Source organism: Mirounga angustirostris, unplaced genomic scaffold (genome assembly GCF_029215605.1).
Source record: "Mirounga angustirostris isolate CCGP_5_RB_7025 unplaced genomic scaffold, mMirAng1.0.hap1 SCAF_8, whole genome shotgun sequence".
NCBI lineage: Eukaryota > Metazoa > Chordata > Mammalia > Carnivora > Phocidae > Mirounga > Mirounga angustirostris.
The window spans coordinates 101,695,150-101,714,895 of record NW_026991716.1 but is presented as its reverse complement, the minus strand read 5'-3'; the positions used below and the strand labels follow the sequence as shown (position 1 = coordinate 101,714,895).

General features: G+C 43.2%; 1 protein-coding gene across 2 annotated transcripts in view; it reads right to left on the bottom strand.

Moving 5' to 3' along the window:
* SLC35F1 (solute carrier family 35 member F1) overlaps positions 1 to 13,093 on the bottom strand; it is a 386,351-nt gene extending 373,258 nt beyond the window's left edge. Inside the window, exon 1 of one of the 2 annotated variants that reach the window (XM_045865390.3) lies at positions 12,403 to 13,093. In XM_045865390.3, coding sequence (XP_045721346.1) covers positions 12,403 to 12,575 — 173 coding nt within the window. In that variant the 5' untranslated portion in view covers positions 12,576 to 13,093. The remainder of the gene's footprint in view (positions 1 to 12,402) is intronic. The other variant, XM_064598044.1, reaches the window with a different exon arrangement.
* Between the last annotated feature and the right edge of the window lie 6,653 nt (positions 13,094 to 19,746).

The window sequence follows — 19,746 nt, the reverse complement described above, 5'->3', positions numbered from 1 at the left end:
CTAATGTCCTACACCCCTCCCCAGCATCTAGCTCCTTCATTCTCATTGATATCCTTGCCTCAGAGTTCTCAGAGAAAGAGAAGCCGCCAGCCAGGAATGGACCTTTATTCCCATCACCATATCTACCAAACCACCTTCATTTATGCCCACAGGCTGTGGCTCCCCTCTAGTATCATGGAGAGTGTCCTGACCCCTCTCCAAGGCCAACTTTTCCCCCCTCCTTTGGATCCCATCATCTAGCCTTCTCAAGGCTTTCCCCCCTTCCGTTATCCCATTTCCTTCCCACGTATGCAATTTCTCCCTTAAAGCTCTATCATCCCGTCAGCACACAGACTTTTGTTATCTCCTCTATTAAGAGGCTCTCCCTTTGCCCCTCATTAGGGCAAAACTTCTCAAAAGTTATGTTTTGAAGTCCCCCCTTACTTTCCCTCCCCAGTCATTCCATCCAGGCTTCCATGCACCACCACTCTGAACCTGTGCCTTTCATGGCCCCCAAGGTTCCCACATTGCTGAGCCACTGCCCATTTTTCTGTCCTTCCCTTGATGACTTCAGCACAGTGCACCACTTGTTTCCTCCCTCCTTCCTTCCCCTAGGCTTCTGAACACTGCACTCTCCTGTTTTCTCTCCTACTTCAGACCCCTCCTTCTCCAGTTCCTTAGCTGGGTCCTCCTCCTCTGATTCACAGGTGGATGCGCTGCCCAGGTTGACCATGGGAACCCTCTTGTCCTCTATCTACACTTTGTCTCTCCAGATGATCTCATCCAGGACCACCCCTGTGACTCCCAAATGCAAATCCCCAGCCCCTGAGATCTCCCCAGAATCCTAGACTCCAGCTGTCCCGGGACATCTCCACTAGACATTTCTAACTGAACGTGCCAGAAGTAAATTCCTGACTTTCTCCCCACAAATATGTTACTCTCCCTGTCTTTCCCATCTTAGACAATGGCACCTTCACTCGCCCGATTTCTCAAGTCCCCCAAATTGGAATTTGCTATATTCTTTGCCCTCAGTGGCCTCATCAAATCACTCACCTAGTCCCATGGACTCCATCTCCAAATACAGATCACTCCAAAACATGATTGTTCCTCTCTACCACCACTGGGACCCTCCGGTCCAAGCCTCCAACATCTCTTTCCTCCAGTAACCACTTACCTCTCCTGCAATCCATTCTCCAAAAGCAGCTAGAATGGTCTTTTCAAAACATTAACCAGATTATTCCTTTGCTGAATACCTTCCAGTTGCTCCCCATCCCACTAAGAATAAAACCCAAGCTCATCTCCTGGCCTCTGAGACCCTAAAAGATCGTATGCCTCCATCCCCTATGAGCTCTTCCCCTCCTCTGCTCACTTTTGTCTTGCACTGCGGTCTCCCACTCTTTAAGTACATTATGCCTGCTTATCTCATCTTAGCATCTCTGCCTGGAGTGACCTTCAAGTAGCTAGTTCCTTCTGGCCATTTCAATCTTAGCTTCAATGTCACCAGAGAGAGAGAGGTCTCTTTTGACCCCTCAAGTTAAAGCACCACCCATTGCCTCTCTGTCGCCTCACCCCACTTTCTCTGGGTAGTATACAGCACAATTGGATATCTTTCTTAGTATTTGTTCATTGCCTGCCCCAACTCCAATGCCGTCACCATGACAGTGAAGGTCCTTTATGTCTTGCTCCCTGTGGTATCCCCAAGATCCAGATGCAACCTCTTACCTGGCACAGTAATTATCTGTTGAACGGCTGAACAGCTCCTAGTCTGTGCTGCTCAGAGCTTGAAGTGAAGCCATACCAGTGGCCCTGCCACTCATGTCAGCTGCCATGTAATCTTGACCCTACTTTCTCTCACGCAGACCCAGAATGTGCTCTCTTTCACTTCGTGATCCCCTGAAAGGTAGCATCTCCACCTATAACCCATTCCACAGAACTGGGATGCTGTGCGGTACCACTTCTCACTTCTAAAAGTTACCTTGCCTAGTGTTTAAGGTGAGAGTCTCAACCCAGGCTGTTAGGTTGAGTCCTTGATATTACTGTAGCTATCATCAGACCTAACCTACTGCCCACACAGCACCAGCTGGGATATTTTCAAGGCCATGACTAGCACCAGCCTAATGCTACTACTCTGAGGAACCCCTACTCTGTGATTAGATGCACTTCCAGGCTCACTGTTGAATCCAGACTCGCTGTTGCTCCCTCTTGGATATTGGGCTGGGACCAGTGCATGCCTCTCGAACTATCTACTGTAAGCTATCAGCTGTTTCTTTCAATTCATTGCAGGCAATACTTTTGTGAAATACAATTTTAAAAACCAGCTACTAGATAAATGAAATGGCAAAAACCAAAAACTTACCAAAATACATGACCCCACTTTTAATATTAGAAGGAAAGACATAAAAGTTCTGCCAGATATCTGTAGATATTTCTAAATGCTTATTCTCGATTTCTGTTCATGTCACATTCTGGTTGCACAGTTTCCGAATCAGCACAGGTCCTGGCACCACACTCGGATTGGCTAGCTGCTGTCCTCCCAGCTATCTGTCTGGATTCTGTCCAAATCACAGCACTTCCCTCTCCCTGCCCCCATCCCATTTAGACTCCTTTCTCCACTCCCCTAAATGGATATGGTAGTCCCTAACTTGTCCCCCATACCCCGATCCCTCTCCTCTCCTTCTGTCCTAAAGACTGTGTTCAGAATATCATGTATAGGCACATCTCTGATCATGTCCTTTCTCTACTCAATAACCTGCAATAGTAATAACCCACAGAGTGAAGTCTAACTCCTTATCGGAGCACCTAAGGGTGCCCATTGTCTGACTCCATCCTACAATTCTAATCTTACTCCACTCTACTGCCTTTTTTACCTCCACATAATATTGTCAAACTGGACACTTCCTCCTCTTACTTACTACCTCTTACCCCATATTTGGCTTCATCCTTTCTACTACCACCCCCCTTCTTACACATGTTCCTTCCCTACCCCAATCCATCTGCCATGGATTGAAAACTTCTGTTCCCAAAAGTTCATGAGTTGAAGCCCAAATTCCCAATGTGACGGTATTTGGAGGTGGGACCTTCAGAAGGTAGTTAGATTTTGATGAGTTCACAAGGAGGGAGTCCCCATGACGGAATTAGTACCCTTGTAAGAAGAGACAGGAGAGAGATCGCTCTCTTGCTCTATAAATTGAAGATATGAGAAGATGGCTGACTGCAAGTCAAGAAGGCCCCCACCAGACACTCACTCTGAGGGCACTCTGATCTCAGACTTCCCAGTCTCCAGAACTGTGAGAAATAAATGTCTGTTGCTTAAACCACCTAGTCTATGGTATCTTGTTACAGCAGTCCTCGCTAAGATATTATCTCTCAATGTCAAGGGAAAATGCCATCCCTGAACCTTCTTGCCCTGTCTCCCATCTAGTGTGGGTTCTCCATCCTCTGTAGTCTTATAAAAGCACTAAGCTGTATGATCACAAATATTAGTTTCTCTATCCATAAAAGGATGATAATATTATCATTTTTGTTATTATAAGAATAACACGTGATATAAATTTTATAATATAAAATGTATACTTTATAATGTAAAATTTAAGAAGTTGATCCACTGTCTAAACGCTAATTTTAATTCAAACACTCTCATTGGGTTGTATCGAATTATATAATAAAGCATGCAGTCCTTCCACCAACTCATCCTCATGCTATTGTCCTATTTTAAATCTTTCTTACCTGCAACACATGACTATGTGTTCAAGGTCCCTTGAAGCTGTATATGCACTTGTCAGAATGTTCATATTGTCAGGAAACTCTATTTTCTTTTTCTGTTTGTTTGCTTGTTTTTAGGAAACTCTATTTTCTTGATTTACATGGCATTGACCTTTGATAGGCTCACCCGGCAATGGCAGGATGGGATTCAAATCTATTCTCCTTTTTCTCCTAACATTCTGAAGGTAGATGAACATTAATGGCTAGTCCTCCTTTTTTTTTTTTTTTTTTTAAAGTCCTAGGTGAAACAAATTGTACTGTATTCATCAAGAAAGATCTACCTCTGGACTCTGTGTACACTTCAAGTAATTTTATTATGGGTTCAGTCTTCCTTTTGAATAGTTTGCCTACAGGTGAAACAGCTAAATTATGGGGCTTTTTGTATACCTCTGTTAGATCAACTTGAAAATCTAATCATTTTTGAGAGGTGATGTATGTTACCATTATTTCTACTTTACTTAAATTGTCCCCTTGATAAATTATATTGAAAGGGTAATAACAGTTAGAAACTCTACCAATGGCACCCAAGAGTCCTCTTCAGCCCACACCTGTCTGGTTCACTACTATGATCCTGCAGTGCCCAACATATAAGGAAGAACTAAATAAATATTCAATGAATGAATGAATGAATGAATGAATGAGAAACCAGTAAAGTATTTGTCTTGTACAATGGATCAGTACTTTTGCTATCTCAAAGTCAGGAATGATTAGGAATTACAGCCCCGTAACTCTAAATCTGGACATAATTAGATTGATTTGGTTTTTAAAATCCTTTAAGTGTTTATTCAGTTGTAGCAGATTTCCCCAATTAATTTTTAAAATGGCAAGAATTGGTGGTACATAATATCAGAACTTGCAAAATGGTATTTAAAGTATTTTTTTAACCATCACAGAGTCACATACATAAATTTTCTTCAGACAGGGGCACTTCAGTGGCTCAGCCAGTTAAGCAGTTAAGCATCTACCTCCAGCTCAGGTCATGATCCCAGGGCCCTGGAATGGAGCCCTGGGATGGGCCCTGGGGAGAGCCTCTCCCCCTCTTTTTTTTACACCCTTTCCTGCTGCCCCTTCATGTCTCTGGGGAATCAGAACCCAGACTCAAACCACAAGGTGATGATCCCCCCCAGCCAGGCTTGGCCCCACAGGGCTGGTCCTGAATGGGGGGCTGAGAAACAGCCTTTCCTCCAGAGCCTGCTCTCACATGGGCCTACAGGGTCAAGGTTTTCTGCCTGGCTGGGCTGTAGTTGCTTCCCCAGGTGGGGGCTCAGTCAGCTAGGTCCCTACACACCTCACCCCAGCTGTCCCCAGGGACTAAGGACTGCTCAGGGACAACCAGAGGTCAAGAAGTCCAGCTCCAACTCCTTCATTCTTCTCCCCGGCCCCTCTCCCTCTGCTCCTCCCCCCGACTCATGTGCACACGCTCACTCCCTCTCTCTCTCTGCGCTCTCTCTCTCAAATAAATAAATAAATAATAAAATCTTTAAAAAATTTTTCTTCAAAGTTTGGAATTTAAGTCCAATAGAAAATATTGAAAAATTTTTAATAATAGTATTCTTAAACAAATTACATTCATTGCCACTGACTGAGGCATGACATTTTTCTAAGAAAACACTTTCTAAGACATATTTATTTTTACTGTTTTCTTTGGCATTTCTTATGAAATATCTTCTTGGCTACTGTGAATTCAAATAGTCCCTATATAAGGTCAAAATGATAGAATGTGAAGTTTAATATGGATTGCGTACTGAACACCTCATTTACATGACTCTAGTATCTAGACATTGGGAGGCATACAATTAGACATTATTCATAAAAATTAAGGTTACAGATTATAATGATTCACTCTCAGTAGCAGAACATGTGCTAACATGTTACCCAGTTAGATTTTGAGGTCCTTCAGGCCAAGAATAATGTTTTGTCATGTGAGGGCTCAGCACGCAGTAAGTGATTAAGAACAAATAAATGTAGAAACCATCAACCGGGTATAAAAGCAACCGATGGAATGGAAGAAAATATTTGTAAACCATATATCTAATAAGGAGTTAATATCCAGAATATATAAAGAACTCCTACAACTCAACAACTAAAAAACCCCACACAATCCAATTTAAAAATGAGCAAAGGTCTTAAATAGACATTTCTCCAAAGACATACGAATGGCCAAAAAGCTTATGAAAAGCTGCTCAATATCACTAATCATTAGGGAAACGCAAATCAAAACCACAATGAGATGTCACTTCACACCCCTTAGGATGGCTGCTATAAACACACACACACACACACACATACACACAAAGTAAAAGTGCTGGCAAGGATGTGGAGAAACTGGAACTCTTATACGCTGTGAGTGAGAATGTAAAATGCTGCCACTGCTATGAAAAACTCCAAAAAAATAAAAGTAGAATCACCATATGATCCAGCAATCCCACTTCTGGGTACATATCCCAAAAAATTGAAAACAGGATCTTGAAGACGTATTTTCACATTCATGTTCATTACAGCTTTATTCACAATTGTCAAGGGATGGAAGCAAGCTAAATGTCCATCAACAGATAAATGGATAAAGAAAATGTGGTATAGGGGCGCCTGGGTGGCTCAGTTGGTTAAGCGACTGCCTTCGGCTCAGGTCATGATCCTGGAGTCCCTGGATCGAGTCCCGCATCGGGCTTCCTGCTCGGCAGGGAGTCTGCTTCATCCTCTGACCCTATCCCCTCTCAGGTGTTCTCTCTCTCTCATTCTCTCTCTCTCAAATAAATAAATAAAATCTTTAAAAAAAAAAAAAAAGAAAAAAGAAAATGTGGTATATACATACGGTGGAATATTATTCAGCCTTAAAAAGTTGGGAAATCCTCTCAGATGGTACAACGTGGATGAGCCTTGAGAACATTATGCTAAGTGAATTAATCCAGTCATAAAATGACAAATACTACATGATTCCATTCATATGAGGTATCCAGAAGAGTCAAACTCTTAGAAACAAAAAGCAGAATGGTGGTTGCCAGGGTCAGTGTGGAAGGGAAAAAGGGGAATGTTTAATGGATTCAGTTTCAGTTTTGCAAGATGATAAAATTCTAGACATCTGTTGCATGACAATGTGCATACAAATAACACTACTGTACTATATGCTTAAGATGGTAAATTTTATGTCATGTGGTTTGGTCATTAAAAACAAGAGTAAATGTGGGGCGCCTGGGTGACTCAGTCATTAAATGTCTGCCTTCAGCTCGGGTCATGATCCCAGGGTCCTGGGATCGAGCCCCGCATCGGGCTCCCTGCTCAGCGGGAAGCCTGCTTCTCCCTCTCCCACTCCCCCTGCTTGTGTTCCCTCTCTCACTGTCTCTCACTCTCTGTCAAAAAATAAATAAAATCTTAAAAAAAAAAACAAGAATAAATGAATGTATACTTGTATATGATCACGCCACAGTCAAGAAATACACCAAATATTTGTGAGGTATTTTTCCATGTGGCTATTGGAGTTTAACTTCCTAAGCATACTCTTTTTAGAAACATAATCAAGAATTAATGTGTTTGAAAAATGTACAGTGAATGCTCATTGGCCTGAACTCGAATGAATGAGAAAGCTAAACTAAAACCTGGTGGTGCTATTTTCACATTCTGTATTCTACTTTTATGAGGTATGGCAATTAAATAATAAATCAGCTCTTGCATTAGGTAACTTTAGAACTATATGGGCAGCCAACTCAATTTCCTATATATCATCTACATCTACAGCAGTGTACAGTAAAAATAGACTTCTATTATGATGGCCCTGGACTCTGACGGATCTTTTTTTTTTTTTTTTAAAGATTTTATTTATTTGACAGCGAGAGAAGGAACACAAGCAGGGGGAGTGGGGGAGGGAGAAACAGGCTTCCCGCGGAGCTGGGAGCCCTATGCGGGGCTCGATGCGGGGCTCGATGCGGGGCTCGATGCGGGGCTCGATCCCAGGACCCTGGGATCATGACCTGAGCCGAAGGCAGGCGCTTAACGACTGAGCCACCCAGGTGCCCCTGAACTCTGAAGGATCTTGAGATGGTGAAAGCTCAAAGGAAAATTACACAAAGATGCATCCATTTTCTTACACATTAACTACTTGGAAATATAGTATCTCTATCCCAAGTAAACCAAATATCCCTTTAATATAAATGTTCATTTCTCCAAGCCCTCTGTATAAAAAATAAGTATACAGGATGATCTTTTATTTTCATAATTTTGTCCTTCAGTTAAAAATAAATGCATCCTTCAACACCCTTTGTTTACTACTGATCTTAGAAATGTCTGTTTTTAATCACACCACCCTGTTCAATTTGGAATACTGTGTATCATCAGTTATCCCCATTACTAGTTGGTCTTCCCTTTCATTTTGACATCTGTTAGAAGAAGCAGTCTGAGGAAGAGTTTCACTATCAATTTTTCAAAAGAGCCTTCTGACTTGATAAAAAAGGATCATCTAAATTATATGTCTTCATCAACTGTACCTAATACTTGGTTCAAGCATAATCCTCTTCCTTGGCAGCCATTCTGTTAGTTCACCATGTTCAGTCCACTTTATTTAATGACTCATAAATGCTATATACACATATTGTCTTATCTTATACAGTAACTTCCCACGTGGACGTTGATTTATTTAGGCTTGCTACCAATGCTCTCATGTATCCTCCTTAATGTTTCTTGGTTTTCAACTCAAAAACTTTTCAGAAATTTTAAAATTAATAAAATGAATCAAAATGTAAGTTGGAAATCAGTTCCAAATCAAATGAATGGATGACCCAGCGTCACACTAGTGGATCCTTTCTAACGATTAAATATCCCCACTATAAGCCTCAAAAAGGCAGAAACCCCTTTATAACTTGAGGCAACCCAATGAATCTCTTGTTGGGAAGAAAAATGGGTCAAAACTAGAAATTCACAGTTATTTCTGTTAAGATCTGAAAATAATATTCAACTCGGAAAAGATAAATAAAACCGCAAAACACAAAACAAGCTATTACTTGTTTTTCACAAACATTTCATTAAGTAATCATTTTAGAGGAGCAAATCTTCGGATACTATACAGACCAGTATCTACTCCTCTATCTTTCTAAGAAATCTACCAGTATTCAGCAGTTTTTGTGAAAGGGTCATCAACCATTGCCCTTGAAGTGTTTTCTTTTTTTATCATATCCTGCTTGCCTGTGACAGGGTGATAAATACTACTCCACGCTAAGAAATAAATGAGGAAGAGTTTGCTATATTTTTTTCCATGCTTGAACCAATACATTATTCTATATCTTTGGGAATTAAAGAAGTAATTATCTCAGCATTAGAATCATCTTGGATTTCTTGCATCCCACTGCCAAAACAAATTTGAATGCCACAGGGAGAATAATGTGACACATCCCCTTAACTGGTTTCAAAAATTACCTAGCACCTCCTCTTTCACCAAAATCTTGGATACCATTAGATTCTAATCTCACTACTTTACAGAAAGTGAGTAATCAGTGAGATGCCCCAACTGTCATGTACAAAATGCAGCACTCCAACTCTACAAGCCTATAAAGAAAGGGGAAAGGATGAGGAGCTATACTGAGGAAAGTAAAATGAGGCAGGATAATGTCAGGCAGATTTCATTAAGGTAACACTACATTTTCATTCTATGCTTCTTGAGAGCAAGTAACTTTAATTCATTATTAATCAGTACTTTTCTTTTTACCTATCCCTGGGTAGATATACATAGCATATGTGTTTGCATTTCTTCCTCTGGGTTGGCAGGTAGCTATTGTTACAGACTTTCACCAGTGGCAGGGAAATCACGGGCCTCACATGGCTCACAGTCTACACTCCCCATCTCACTGCACCATCCTCAGTCTGTCAGCACTGCCCCTTTGGCCCAATGGATGCTAAGAGCTAACTAACACTGGTGCAATGTCCCATTCTGTCACTGAAGAGACTACTGGCCAGCTCACAGCAATAGAATGCTGCCAACCATAAATCTGCATGCCAAAAATTGGATGGATATTTTTTTATATTGGCTCTAAACTTCCAGATTTGCAACCTCACTTTCTGCTAACAACTAAGTTGCTGCATGCCAGAAGCAGATGAAAAAAAAGCAATCGAAACTCAGAGGATAGTAAGTTGATAGAGGAATGCAGGTGAAGGATACAGAAGTAGTAAGGAAAAAGAAAGAGTAAAGAAGAAGAAAAAGAAGGGGGAAAATGATTTTAAGCTTTGAGAAAATAAGCAAAGATGCTTCTGATTTGGCCCCAGTGGGCCAGCCTGATAGCCATTACTGACTGATCTGCCTACTTGGAGGATTCAAATTAGAGGGGAGCCACACCTAAGTGCTGACACAAGATCTCTCAAATTTCACTTTCCTCCCGCATTGTTGCTGTAGAGTCCAGCCACTCAACAGCCGCTACCAATGCCCTCCTGTTCACATAATCACGGTGCAGAAGCCAAGCTCATCAACATGCTAATGCAATTATTCCATCCAGATTTTTATATTTCATCTGATTTTTTTAAGTCTCCATACCAAAGATGCTCCTTCTCAAAAGAAATATTTTCTTCTTGTCCCTTTAAGAATAAGGAAAGACCATTAACTCAATACAAAATATTATATTGGAAATTCTGAAGAATTTTGAAAGACAATTAAATGTTTCAGTTGAAGTGTAAAGGCTATAACCCTAGGTAGGTTCCCATTCACAGATGGGCCTGAGATGACATGTCATTGACCCAATCTTCAGTCTAAGTTCTTCCTCTATAAATTAGGAATAGTACAACTCAGGTCACACAGATCATTGAAGGCTTAGTAAAACACAAAGTTCTACTCATGATGTACTACAACTTCATTTGCTTATGATGCTCCCACAGACCCACCTCAGACAACAAAAATCCGCTGAAGAAATGAGTTCATGTAGAACTTTATATTCGCCCAAGTGTTTTCTTTAGTATTATCTCATGACAAGAGCAGTAAGGCAAGTATTATAAGACACATTTTACAAATGCACAAACCGAGTCCCAGGGAGATGTGCAGATCTGCCCCAAGCCATGTGGCTAGTTACTGGCGGAGAAATGATAACAACCAAGTCTCCTCAGTGATCTTTTTATTCCAAACTCTAAGATTCATTAAGTATCAAGAAATAACCTACAGAGAATCAATAATAACTTGTAATCAAGCAAAGATAAATGAACGATTGCACCAGGCTTTTTTCCAGTTTGATGAGGGATATTAATATTTAACATACTCTGCTTAAAAATTTAAACATCCAATGCCAAGATATTTACAATTCAAAAACCCACAGGTGTTCATGAACAATAGGAAACCTCTCTAATATGTACTAAGCCAACATCTTGATTCATTCTGGTCACTGTCTTTTATATGTAATCTTTTGGAAGGTGTTGTCCTAAGCAACAACTCGAAGGAAAGCAGAGGCTTGACTTTCTATTACCAACTCATGTCTCACTCAGCGTGAATTTCTTCTTGTTTGCTAATAAATAGAAACATACTGAAGTACCCACAAGTAAGCTAATAAACACGTTAAGTCTTCGCAAGGGACTCGAATGGTTTGGGATTTGTTATACCTGAATTAAACCATACTCCATCTTCCAAGCTATTTCTGTACATATTTTGTGCTCCCACTACAGCTTTAAGCCCCATAGAGCTCTGTTTGAATTCCCCATAGCTCTATGCGGAGTCTCGGCCACCCAAAACAGTGCCACACAGAAACCTGTACGAACAGAGGCACCTTAAGAGTTACCCACACAGATGCATCAAAAAAGCACACACGCACTCAAATAAAAACACACAAAACCAATTCTCTGATTTTTGTAAGTGTCAGCTCTTCAACCATTTCAAGTTACTTAAGTAGAAAAAGTCCCTTCCACAAAACAGTTGAGTCAGGGGCACCAGGGGACCCATGTTCACATCAACACGGGTTCTCAACCTAAAACGCCTCGTCCTCGATCCATTCACTGCGCAGATTCCAGCACTGGAGGCGCCGCCGATCTGCGCTCTGCGCTCGCCTCCCCTGGCTTTAGCCCGCTTTGGAATAACCGGGCCCCTCCTGCTCACACCCTCCTCACAACATTTTTGCACTTCGCCTGGGTCTGATCCCCAGGCCTCCAGCCTCCCGTTCCCTGGTCCCAGCTTGCAGGAGTCTGAGCGGCAACTGGGGCGTCAGACAGAAGTGGGTCCCCCGCCTGCCCGCTCGGGCTGTCGCCACGACTCCATCCCCTGGCGTGGAGGTTGGGAGGCAGCGGGCCGGGGCAGGCGACAGTGCGAGGCCGCCGACTTCCTCGCCATCCCCGCAGCTCCGCGACTTCCCGCCTCCGCCCGGGCCACCCTCGGGTCCCCCCTGTCCCCGGGGCGCAAAGCTGGGGTCCGAATGGGTAAGGGGAGTGAGGCAACACGCGAGTGCCGACACACAACAGCCGGGCAGCAAACCCCGCCTCTCCCCGAACTCCCGCCTCGGACCAGCCAGCAGCCCGGGCGCCCCCAGGGCTCCCCGCTCTGGGACAAAGCTGCCACGGCCTCCCCGCAGGCGCGGGGCGCGTCGTCGCCGGGTGTCCTCAGTCTCCCTCGGCCGCGCCTCCGTCCCAAGGGGCCTCCGGGCCGCCGGGGTCCGGGAAAGACCCGGGGCCCGGCTCCCGCAGCCCTCGCCCCGCGCCCCCGCCGCCGCTCACCTGTTCAGCACTTTGCGGATCCTCTGGCGTACGCCAGCCCGGGAGGACGCGGACAGGCTGCCGCCGCCACCGCTGCCCTCGGCCGGCAGGTTCTCGATGGTGGTCACCACATGGTTCGGCGGGGCCGGCGGTGGTGGCTGCAGCTGCTGCTGCGGCGGCTCGGGGGGGATCATCGCGGCGGAGGCGGCGGCGCGGCGGCGATCAGAACGCAGCCGGGCGCATCGTGCGCCGGCTCGGGGCCCGGGAACGCGCAGAGGACCCGGCCGGGCGGCCGCGGCCCGGGGAGGCGGTGCTGCCTGCGAAGCGGCGAAGCGGCGAGGCGGGGAGGTACCCGCGGCTACGGCCGCCGCCGCCGCCCAGCCCGCCACTCACTCCTCTGCCGTCCCGGTGCGCGCCCCCTCTCTCCGCCGCCGCCGTCTCCCGCCCCGGCTCTCCCCGAGCCGCGTCCCCAAGTCCTGGCACACCCCGCGAAGTGGCCGGGAAGGGGGTCGCGCACGGCCGCCGAGCTGCCCGTCGGCTCGGTAGACCCCCACGGAGAGAGGGGATGGGGCTCCGGGCTTTGCCTTCTCTCCCGGCGCCCAGGTCTTCTCCGGGCGAGCGGCGCAGTTGTGCTGGCGCCGCCTCAGCCTGTCCCCCGCTCGCTCGGAAAGCTGCCGTCTGTGTCTCACGGAGTGAGAGACCGAGAGTGAACCCGGAGAGCCGGGCGGGGGCGCCGCGGCGGCGCAGGGGGGCCAGGGCGGGGACACGCGCGCTCCGTGTTCGCCAGAGGGCGCTCCCGAGGCGCCTCGTTGCCCCGACCCTCTCTCCCGGTCCACCGGAGGCCCTACCTGGCTCGGGGTTGCGATGGTTGTTTTGTTTTGTTCTGTTTTGCTTATTGTTTTCGTGAGGCTGGGGGTAGACCGTTCCTCTTTAGTTGGAGGGGACTCCCCGCTCCTGCCGCGACACCGCGGAACCTTAGCACCTCCTTCCCGGGACAGCGCCAGGACACGAAGACAAGGCTCTGGCCCCAAATTAAAAACCCAAACTCCAGTATCCTATTACCCCAACACTCACCATAATGGGCCTGGAGGAAATTGGAGGAGAAACAACTTCGCACAAAGAATTCATTCTGGAAACTGGAAAAAGCCATGTCAGACCAACTCAACGTCTCCGTTTTGTAGCGCTGTGAAGGGAACGCAGGCAGATTCGACTTCCAATTGTGCCTCTAAAACTTATTAGCAGAGATTCCCTAAGCAATTTATGTACCTACATTCTGAGACACATTCTCCTTTGTGCAACGGAGGCTACGCGTGTCTCCCTGTGGTGGTGTAAGAGTTAAATGAGGCAAACCACCCAGCAGGGGGCCCTGACGGCTCCTTCACCGGGGCTCTGACCAGAAGATCTCCGCTCCCAAAAGGGAAAGCCCCTGAGAATCTGGCACAGAAACCTTAGACCTAAACGAGACCGTATTTCTCCCAAAGGAAGACTGATTTCCTGTCCCAGGCACCTTTTACACCGATTGCTCCAGATTCCAGTTAATAACGGACTCTTAAGAGAGTTATATTTTTCACGTTTTCCTTTATCTAGATTGCCTGGATAGGGATCCTATTATGAAAAATGACAGGCATTTGGAAAATTTTTCCATTTTAGTGCAGCGTGTGGAATTATTTGCCCTGAATATGGTTAAAAGGTAAGTATGGTTACAGAAAGGCATGCTAATACCACCCCTGAATCCAAATGCACAAATAAAAAATACTGCTGATTTGCCAAGGAGAATGGGGTTGGGGAAAAAAATAACATTCGAGGAAGGAATGGACTAACCAAAGGGAGAGGGGAGGACGAAAAGATGAGATTCATTGTTTGGTTAAGAAGTGGCCATCCCTTTAACAATATTGGGAGCCCCTTTTTTTTAATTATCAAACATTGGAGGAAACAGCTGTCCAAAAAAACTCTCCAATCTATATTTCAATTTATGTAAAACCCGGTTACTACCTGAAATATCCCTGAGGTCTTTTTTCTACAAAACTTAACCCAAATCAGAGCATTTTCCCTTTTATAATTAACACGCTGCCCTGTTCTTTCTCAAGAACCCTTCACTCTCAGATTTTTCCACCTCGGTTTTGTACCAGACACTCTGAAGAATTGTTGCAAACGGGATTAAAGCTTGTAACCTCGTGGGCAGTAAGAATCTAATAGTTCACAATGAGTTTGCCCTTGGGGGACCCACCAAATGTAGGAGATATTAATAAAATGCACTTCATCTCAACCTGGCAGCAAATCATGGTAGGAATCTCTCTATTAAAACAACGTTTGTGGTCATTTCGCGTGTCTGCCTTGAATGACTGACTGGTTGCTTCAGTGCCCTCTTCCTTCACATTTGGCTTGCTTCCTTTTGCAAGTTTCTGGCACATCACTGCTCAGTGCTGTGTCTGCACTTCAGTGTCTGCTCATTTATCCAGATGGACTGTTGAACCCAAATTATCTAACTCTCCGCTCGGTCAGGAAGGAAGAAAGCCAGGATGGGAGAGGAACAAGATGAGAGATGTAAAATTTCAGTCCTGCTGTTAAGAAAATACCTAATGCGGTTGCAAGCCTTACGTTTTCATTCTTCTTTCTTGTAAAGGGGTTACAGCCTCAGGTCTGTTCTTACTCTCCAATTCTGTGCTTCATGCTCGTCTCCTAAAAAGTAGCGAAATAGCATTTGAGAGGTAAGGAAACACGTATTAAAATTATACGTGTCAGAGTGGTGGTCTGACATGGAATTAAACAAGAGATATGGGGAAGGCCTATTTCCCTTTTCCCTGCTGCCTCCTTGGCCTCGAAACCCATCTTCCATGAGCTCAGAACAAAAGGTAAGGGGATGAAGACAATAGGCTGTGGATCTGTACATAGTTTTTGAGCTGAGGTATGTGGATTCCAGGATCACACTCACTGTTCAGTTCACTCCTCTTTGACCAGGTGTGCTTATTGCAAAATTTCCATTCCACTCTTACTATTACATCATCTGATTTTCCCTTAACCCAGTGTAGCTCTGTTGGATTCCTTTAAGAAGCAGAGGTTGACTATCAGCTATAACCTCTTTAATGGTGCTCATTTTGAAGACAGTTCCACTCAGGGAAGAGTAGGGTTTGGCCTGTGTTTCAGTCCTCAGAGTCACCAGGCATTTTAACTCATCTGTTTTGCATAGACTACACCTACGTGTTGTATTGGATAAAAGCTTCACAGTCATGCTCCAGAAGTGACTGATGATTCTCTCCAAATTGCTGAGCAGTCGCCCGGAATTGCTTGTGTTACTCCAAATGCCCAGTGGCCCATCTGCTCTTCCCATGCCATTCTCTTACTCTTTTTCTTTCTCTCCTAAGTCTTGTTGAGTCTACTCAAAACACACTACCAAACACATGGCATCTAGAATGATAGAGCTTCCGAGTTTTGATTCACATGATTGAATTCACACAGGAGAGAAGAAAAGCAAACCTGGTGGGAAACTTATGGAGACAGGAAAGGAGCAGAATGGGTAGGTCTTTACATTTGTATCCAAGCAATGGATAAAATAATTAGGAAGTCAAATTGGCAGAACCTCATCATTAAAGACAGTCTGTAGTTGGTATTGGTGGATATGAAAAATACACACAGAGCAAGGAAACAGACAGTAGGCAACAGGTTTCGAAGACTGTTCACACATTTTACACCCTTCTTCTGTTTGTTTATGTAATTTTTTTTTCTTTTGTGTTTTGGAAACATTATTTCTTTGGGGGAAACTCTGAATACTGTTCGTAGGTTTAAAATTGACCTTTCCTGATAAGAGACCTGGAGCACCAGAGATTAGTGTGATTAGTTGTGAATAAGGACTAATTTTCCAGGGTCAGACTACATTATGATAGGTTAAAAATGTCTAAGTATTATTTGCCAAGTGCTTCATTTCCAAAAGCATAGGATGGCATATCTCTGTCATGGTGACATGGTAAGTCCCCGACAACAGAAAGCTTGCCTTATTTAATAAGGGCACTGATTCATTAGTACCAGTTTCCTCATGATTATTTTAATATCTTAAGATATTAGCCAAAAAATATGTGAATGATTTCTGTCTTAGTCAGTTTAGGCTGCTATAACAAAATGCCATAGACTTAACAAACATTTATTTCTCAGTTCTGGGAAGTCCAAGATCAAGGCACCAGCAGATTCGGTGTCTGGTGAGAGCCTTCTCCCTGGTTTGCAAATGGCCACCTTCTTGCTGTATCCTCACACGGTGGAGAAAGATCATCTCTCTCATGTCTCTTATAAGGGTACTAATACCATTTATGATGGCTTTACCCTCATTACCTAATTATCTCCCAAAAACCCACCTCCAAATACTATCATATTGGGCATTAGGGTTTCAACATGTAAATTGGTGGAGGCGGGGGTGGATACATTCATTTCATAGGAATGCCCCAGAAACACTCACTATTTTTTTTTTGGCAGTATATATGATAATTTGTTATTTTGATTTGTTGGAGTATTACTACACAAATTTATATACGGTTTTAAGAAAATATTATGGAGAAGTTTGCAACTTTTAATTCCACATAAAGAAGAGACAGAGCAATGACATCCCAACAATAATTTCTTTAGAAGTCTGGTGTAAAAAACCACAGAGAACATTTTTAACTGATAATATATGAATTAGATTCTAAATGCATTCTCTATCATTTAAGACATGGAGAAAAAAGGAACAAAGAAAATCCTTAAGTTTACCATTTGCAAGAGGAGTTTATGTAATTTCAACAATCTCTTATCTAGGCGTTTAACAGCATTATAAATTCAAAATTTGTGTGGGAATTAAGAGAAGAAATAGTATTCCTTAGAGGGAATACAAAGTTTACTCAAACATTTAAAATAATTTAAAACAATCAGTGACACAACACTCACTATTTTAAGTACAGATATCAATTTTCTCTGAATAGGGCAGCAAAATCCTCATATAAACCTCATTTATCATTTTTAACTAATGATATCAATAACCTCACTATTTTAAATACAGATATCAATTTTCTCTGAATAGGGCAGCAAAATCCTCATATAAACCTCATTTATCATTTTTAACTAATGATATCAATAACCTCTCCTTCTAAACATTTTAATTCACAAAAATACTAATGCAAAAGTTTTAGTAAAATTGTAGTGAATTTATATACTGACTTGTCAGTGGAATTTATACACTGACTTGTGTGGCATTTATATACTGACTTGCCAGTGACTAGCTGGGGGAAAAAACTATGTTATTGCAGAATTCTACTATGTTACGGTTGAAATTGGAGCCAAAGAAATCTCAATTCCAAATCCTGCTCTATTGATTCAGCTTGGTTAGTTTTAATCAGTTCTTAAAACTTTCTGAGCATCAGTTTTCTAATCAATAAAAATGAGGATAATAATATATACTCTATAGGACACACACAGACTAGCAATAATGTATATAAAGAATCTGGCATAATAGGTATTTAAAAAAATAATTGATCTGAATTTGGATATGATGGAGTGGATGGCATTAGAATTAACTGTCCCCATGAATAATTCTAAAAGCTGTATTAAATATTAGATAGTAGCCAATGTAAGGCCATGATCCTTTAGAGAAAAGAAACATATAAGAAATGAAACACATTAGCCCATTAGATGAGCCGCATATTCATCTCAGCTTCACCCTGAGGGTATTTCCAAACCACAGTTCAGAGAAATAGTACCCAATCAGAGAGTGGTAGTCTCACTGGATAGAGAGAGATCCCAGAGTTTAGAGTTGCAAAGACCACTGGGATTTGCTGGGGAGGATTCTAGAAAGGAGGAACCTAGGTGAAGGAGGCTAAAAATTCTGTGTGAAAATTGCACATAGAGCCAACTCTTGAGAATTGCTCGGGAGGCCTGGGAAAGAAAGCGGGAGAGCTGGACAGAGATTTCAAAGAGAGCATAGTTTTGTTGGGAGGGCAGAGGTTTGTACTTAAGCCCAGTGATTATAGAGAGTATTTGGTGAACTCCCAGGCTTTGGGTGAAGACTCACAAAAAGGCCACATCTAAGTATAAGGACCATGTCATAGCAGTAAGAGAGCCCTAAGAGAGCCAAAACCAAACCTCAACATGACAGAGGTGATGATTGCCTTCCAGATTAAAATTTAATGTTCTGTTGAGAAAGATACCATCATCCAAAATCTCTATTGCCTATACTCACAACATCCAGCAAGTAGCCAAGAATTACTACAGATACAAAGAAGCAGGGAAAAAGTTACTAATAATCTATAGCGGGGGTTAAAAATGTTCTCTGTAAAAGAGTAAGTAATAAATATTGTAGGCTTTGTAGGCTATACGGTCTCTGTTGCAACTACTTTGCTGTTGCAGTGTGAATGCAGACATTGACAATAGGTAAATGAATATGGCTGTGTTTCAATAAAACTTTATTTACTCGCCATTTGCAACGACGTGCATAGAACTAGAGGGTATTATGCTAAGTGAAATAAATCAGTCAGAGAAAGACAATCATCATATGACCTCACTCATATGTGGAGTTTAAGAAACAAAACAGAGGATCATAGGAGAAGAGAGAAAAAAATAAAACAAGATGAAATCAGAGAGGGAGACACACCATAAGAGACTCATAATCGTAGGAAACAATACTGGCTTAAGGATAGACACAGAAATCAGTAGAACAGAACTGAGAGTCCAGAAGTCCTTGTATTTATGGTCAATTGAGTGATTTGCCCAGAAAACTCATTGAGGAAAGTCTTTTGTATAAATGATGCTGGGACAATTGGATATCCATATGCAAAGGATGAACTTCGACTTTTGCCTCACACCATACACAAAAATTAACTCAAAGTGGATGACATATTTATTTTTTTTTTAAGATTTTATTTATTTATTTGAGAGACAGAAAGCACAAGCTGCGGGAGGGGCAGAAGGAGAGAATCCTCAAGCAGACTCCCCACTGAGCACAGAACTGGATGCAGAACTCCATCTCATGACACTGAGATCATGATATAAGCCGAAATCAAGAGTTGGGCACCCATCCTACTGTGCCAACGAGGTGCCCTGGAAGACATATTTAAATGTACGATCTATGGGTGCCTGGGTGGCTCAGTCAGTTAGGTGTCTACCTTCACCTCAGGTCATGATCCCAGAGTCCTGAGATTGAGCCCTGTGTCAGGCTTCCTGCTCGGTGGGGAGCCTGCTTCTCCCTCTGCCTCTGCCCCTCCCCCCACCCCCACTCATGCTTGAGGTCTGTCTCTCCCTCCCTCTGCCACTACCTCTGCTTGTGCTGTCTCACTCAAATAAATAAATAAAATGTTAAAAAATTAATTAATTACTTAATTAAATAAATCTATGATCGAAAACAGTAGAACT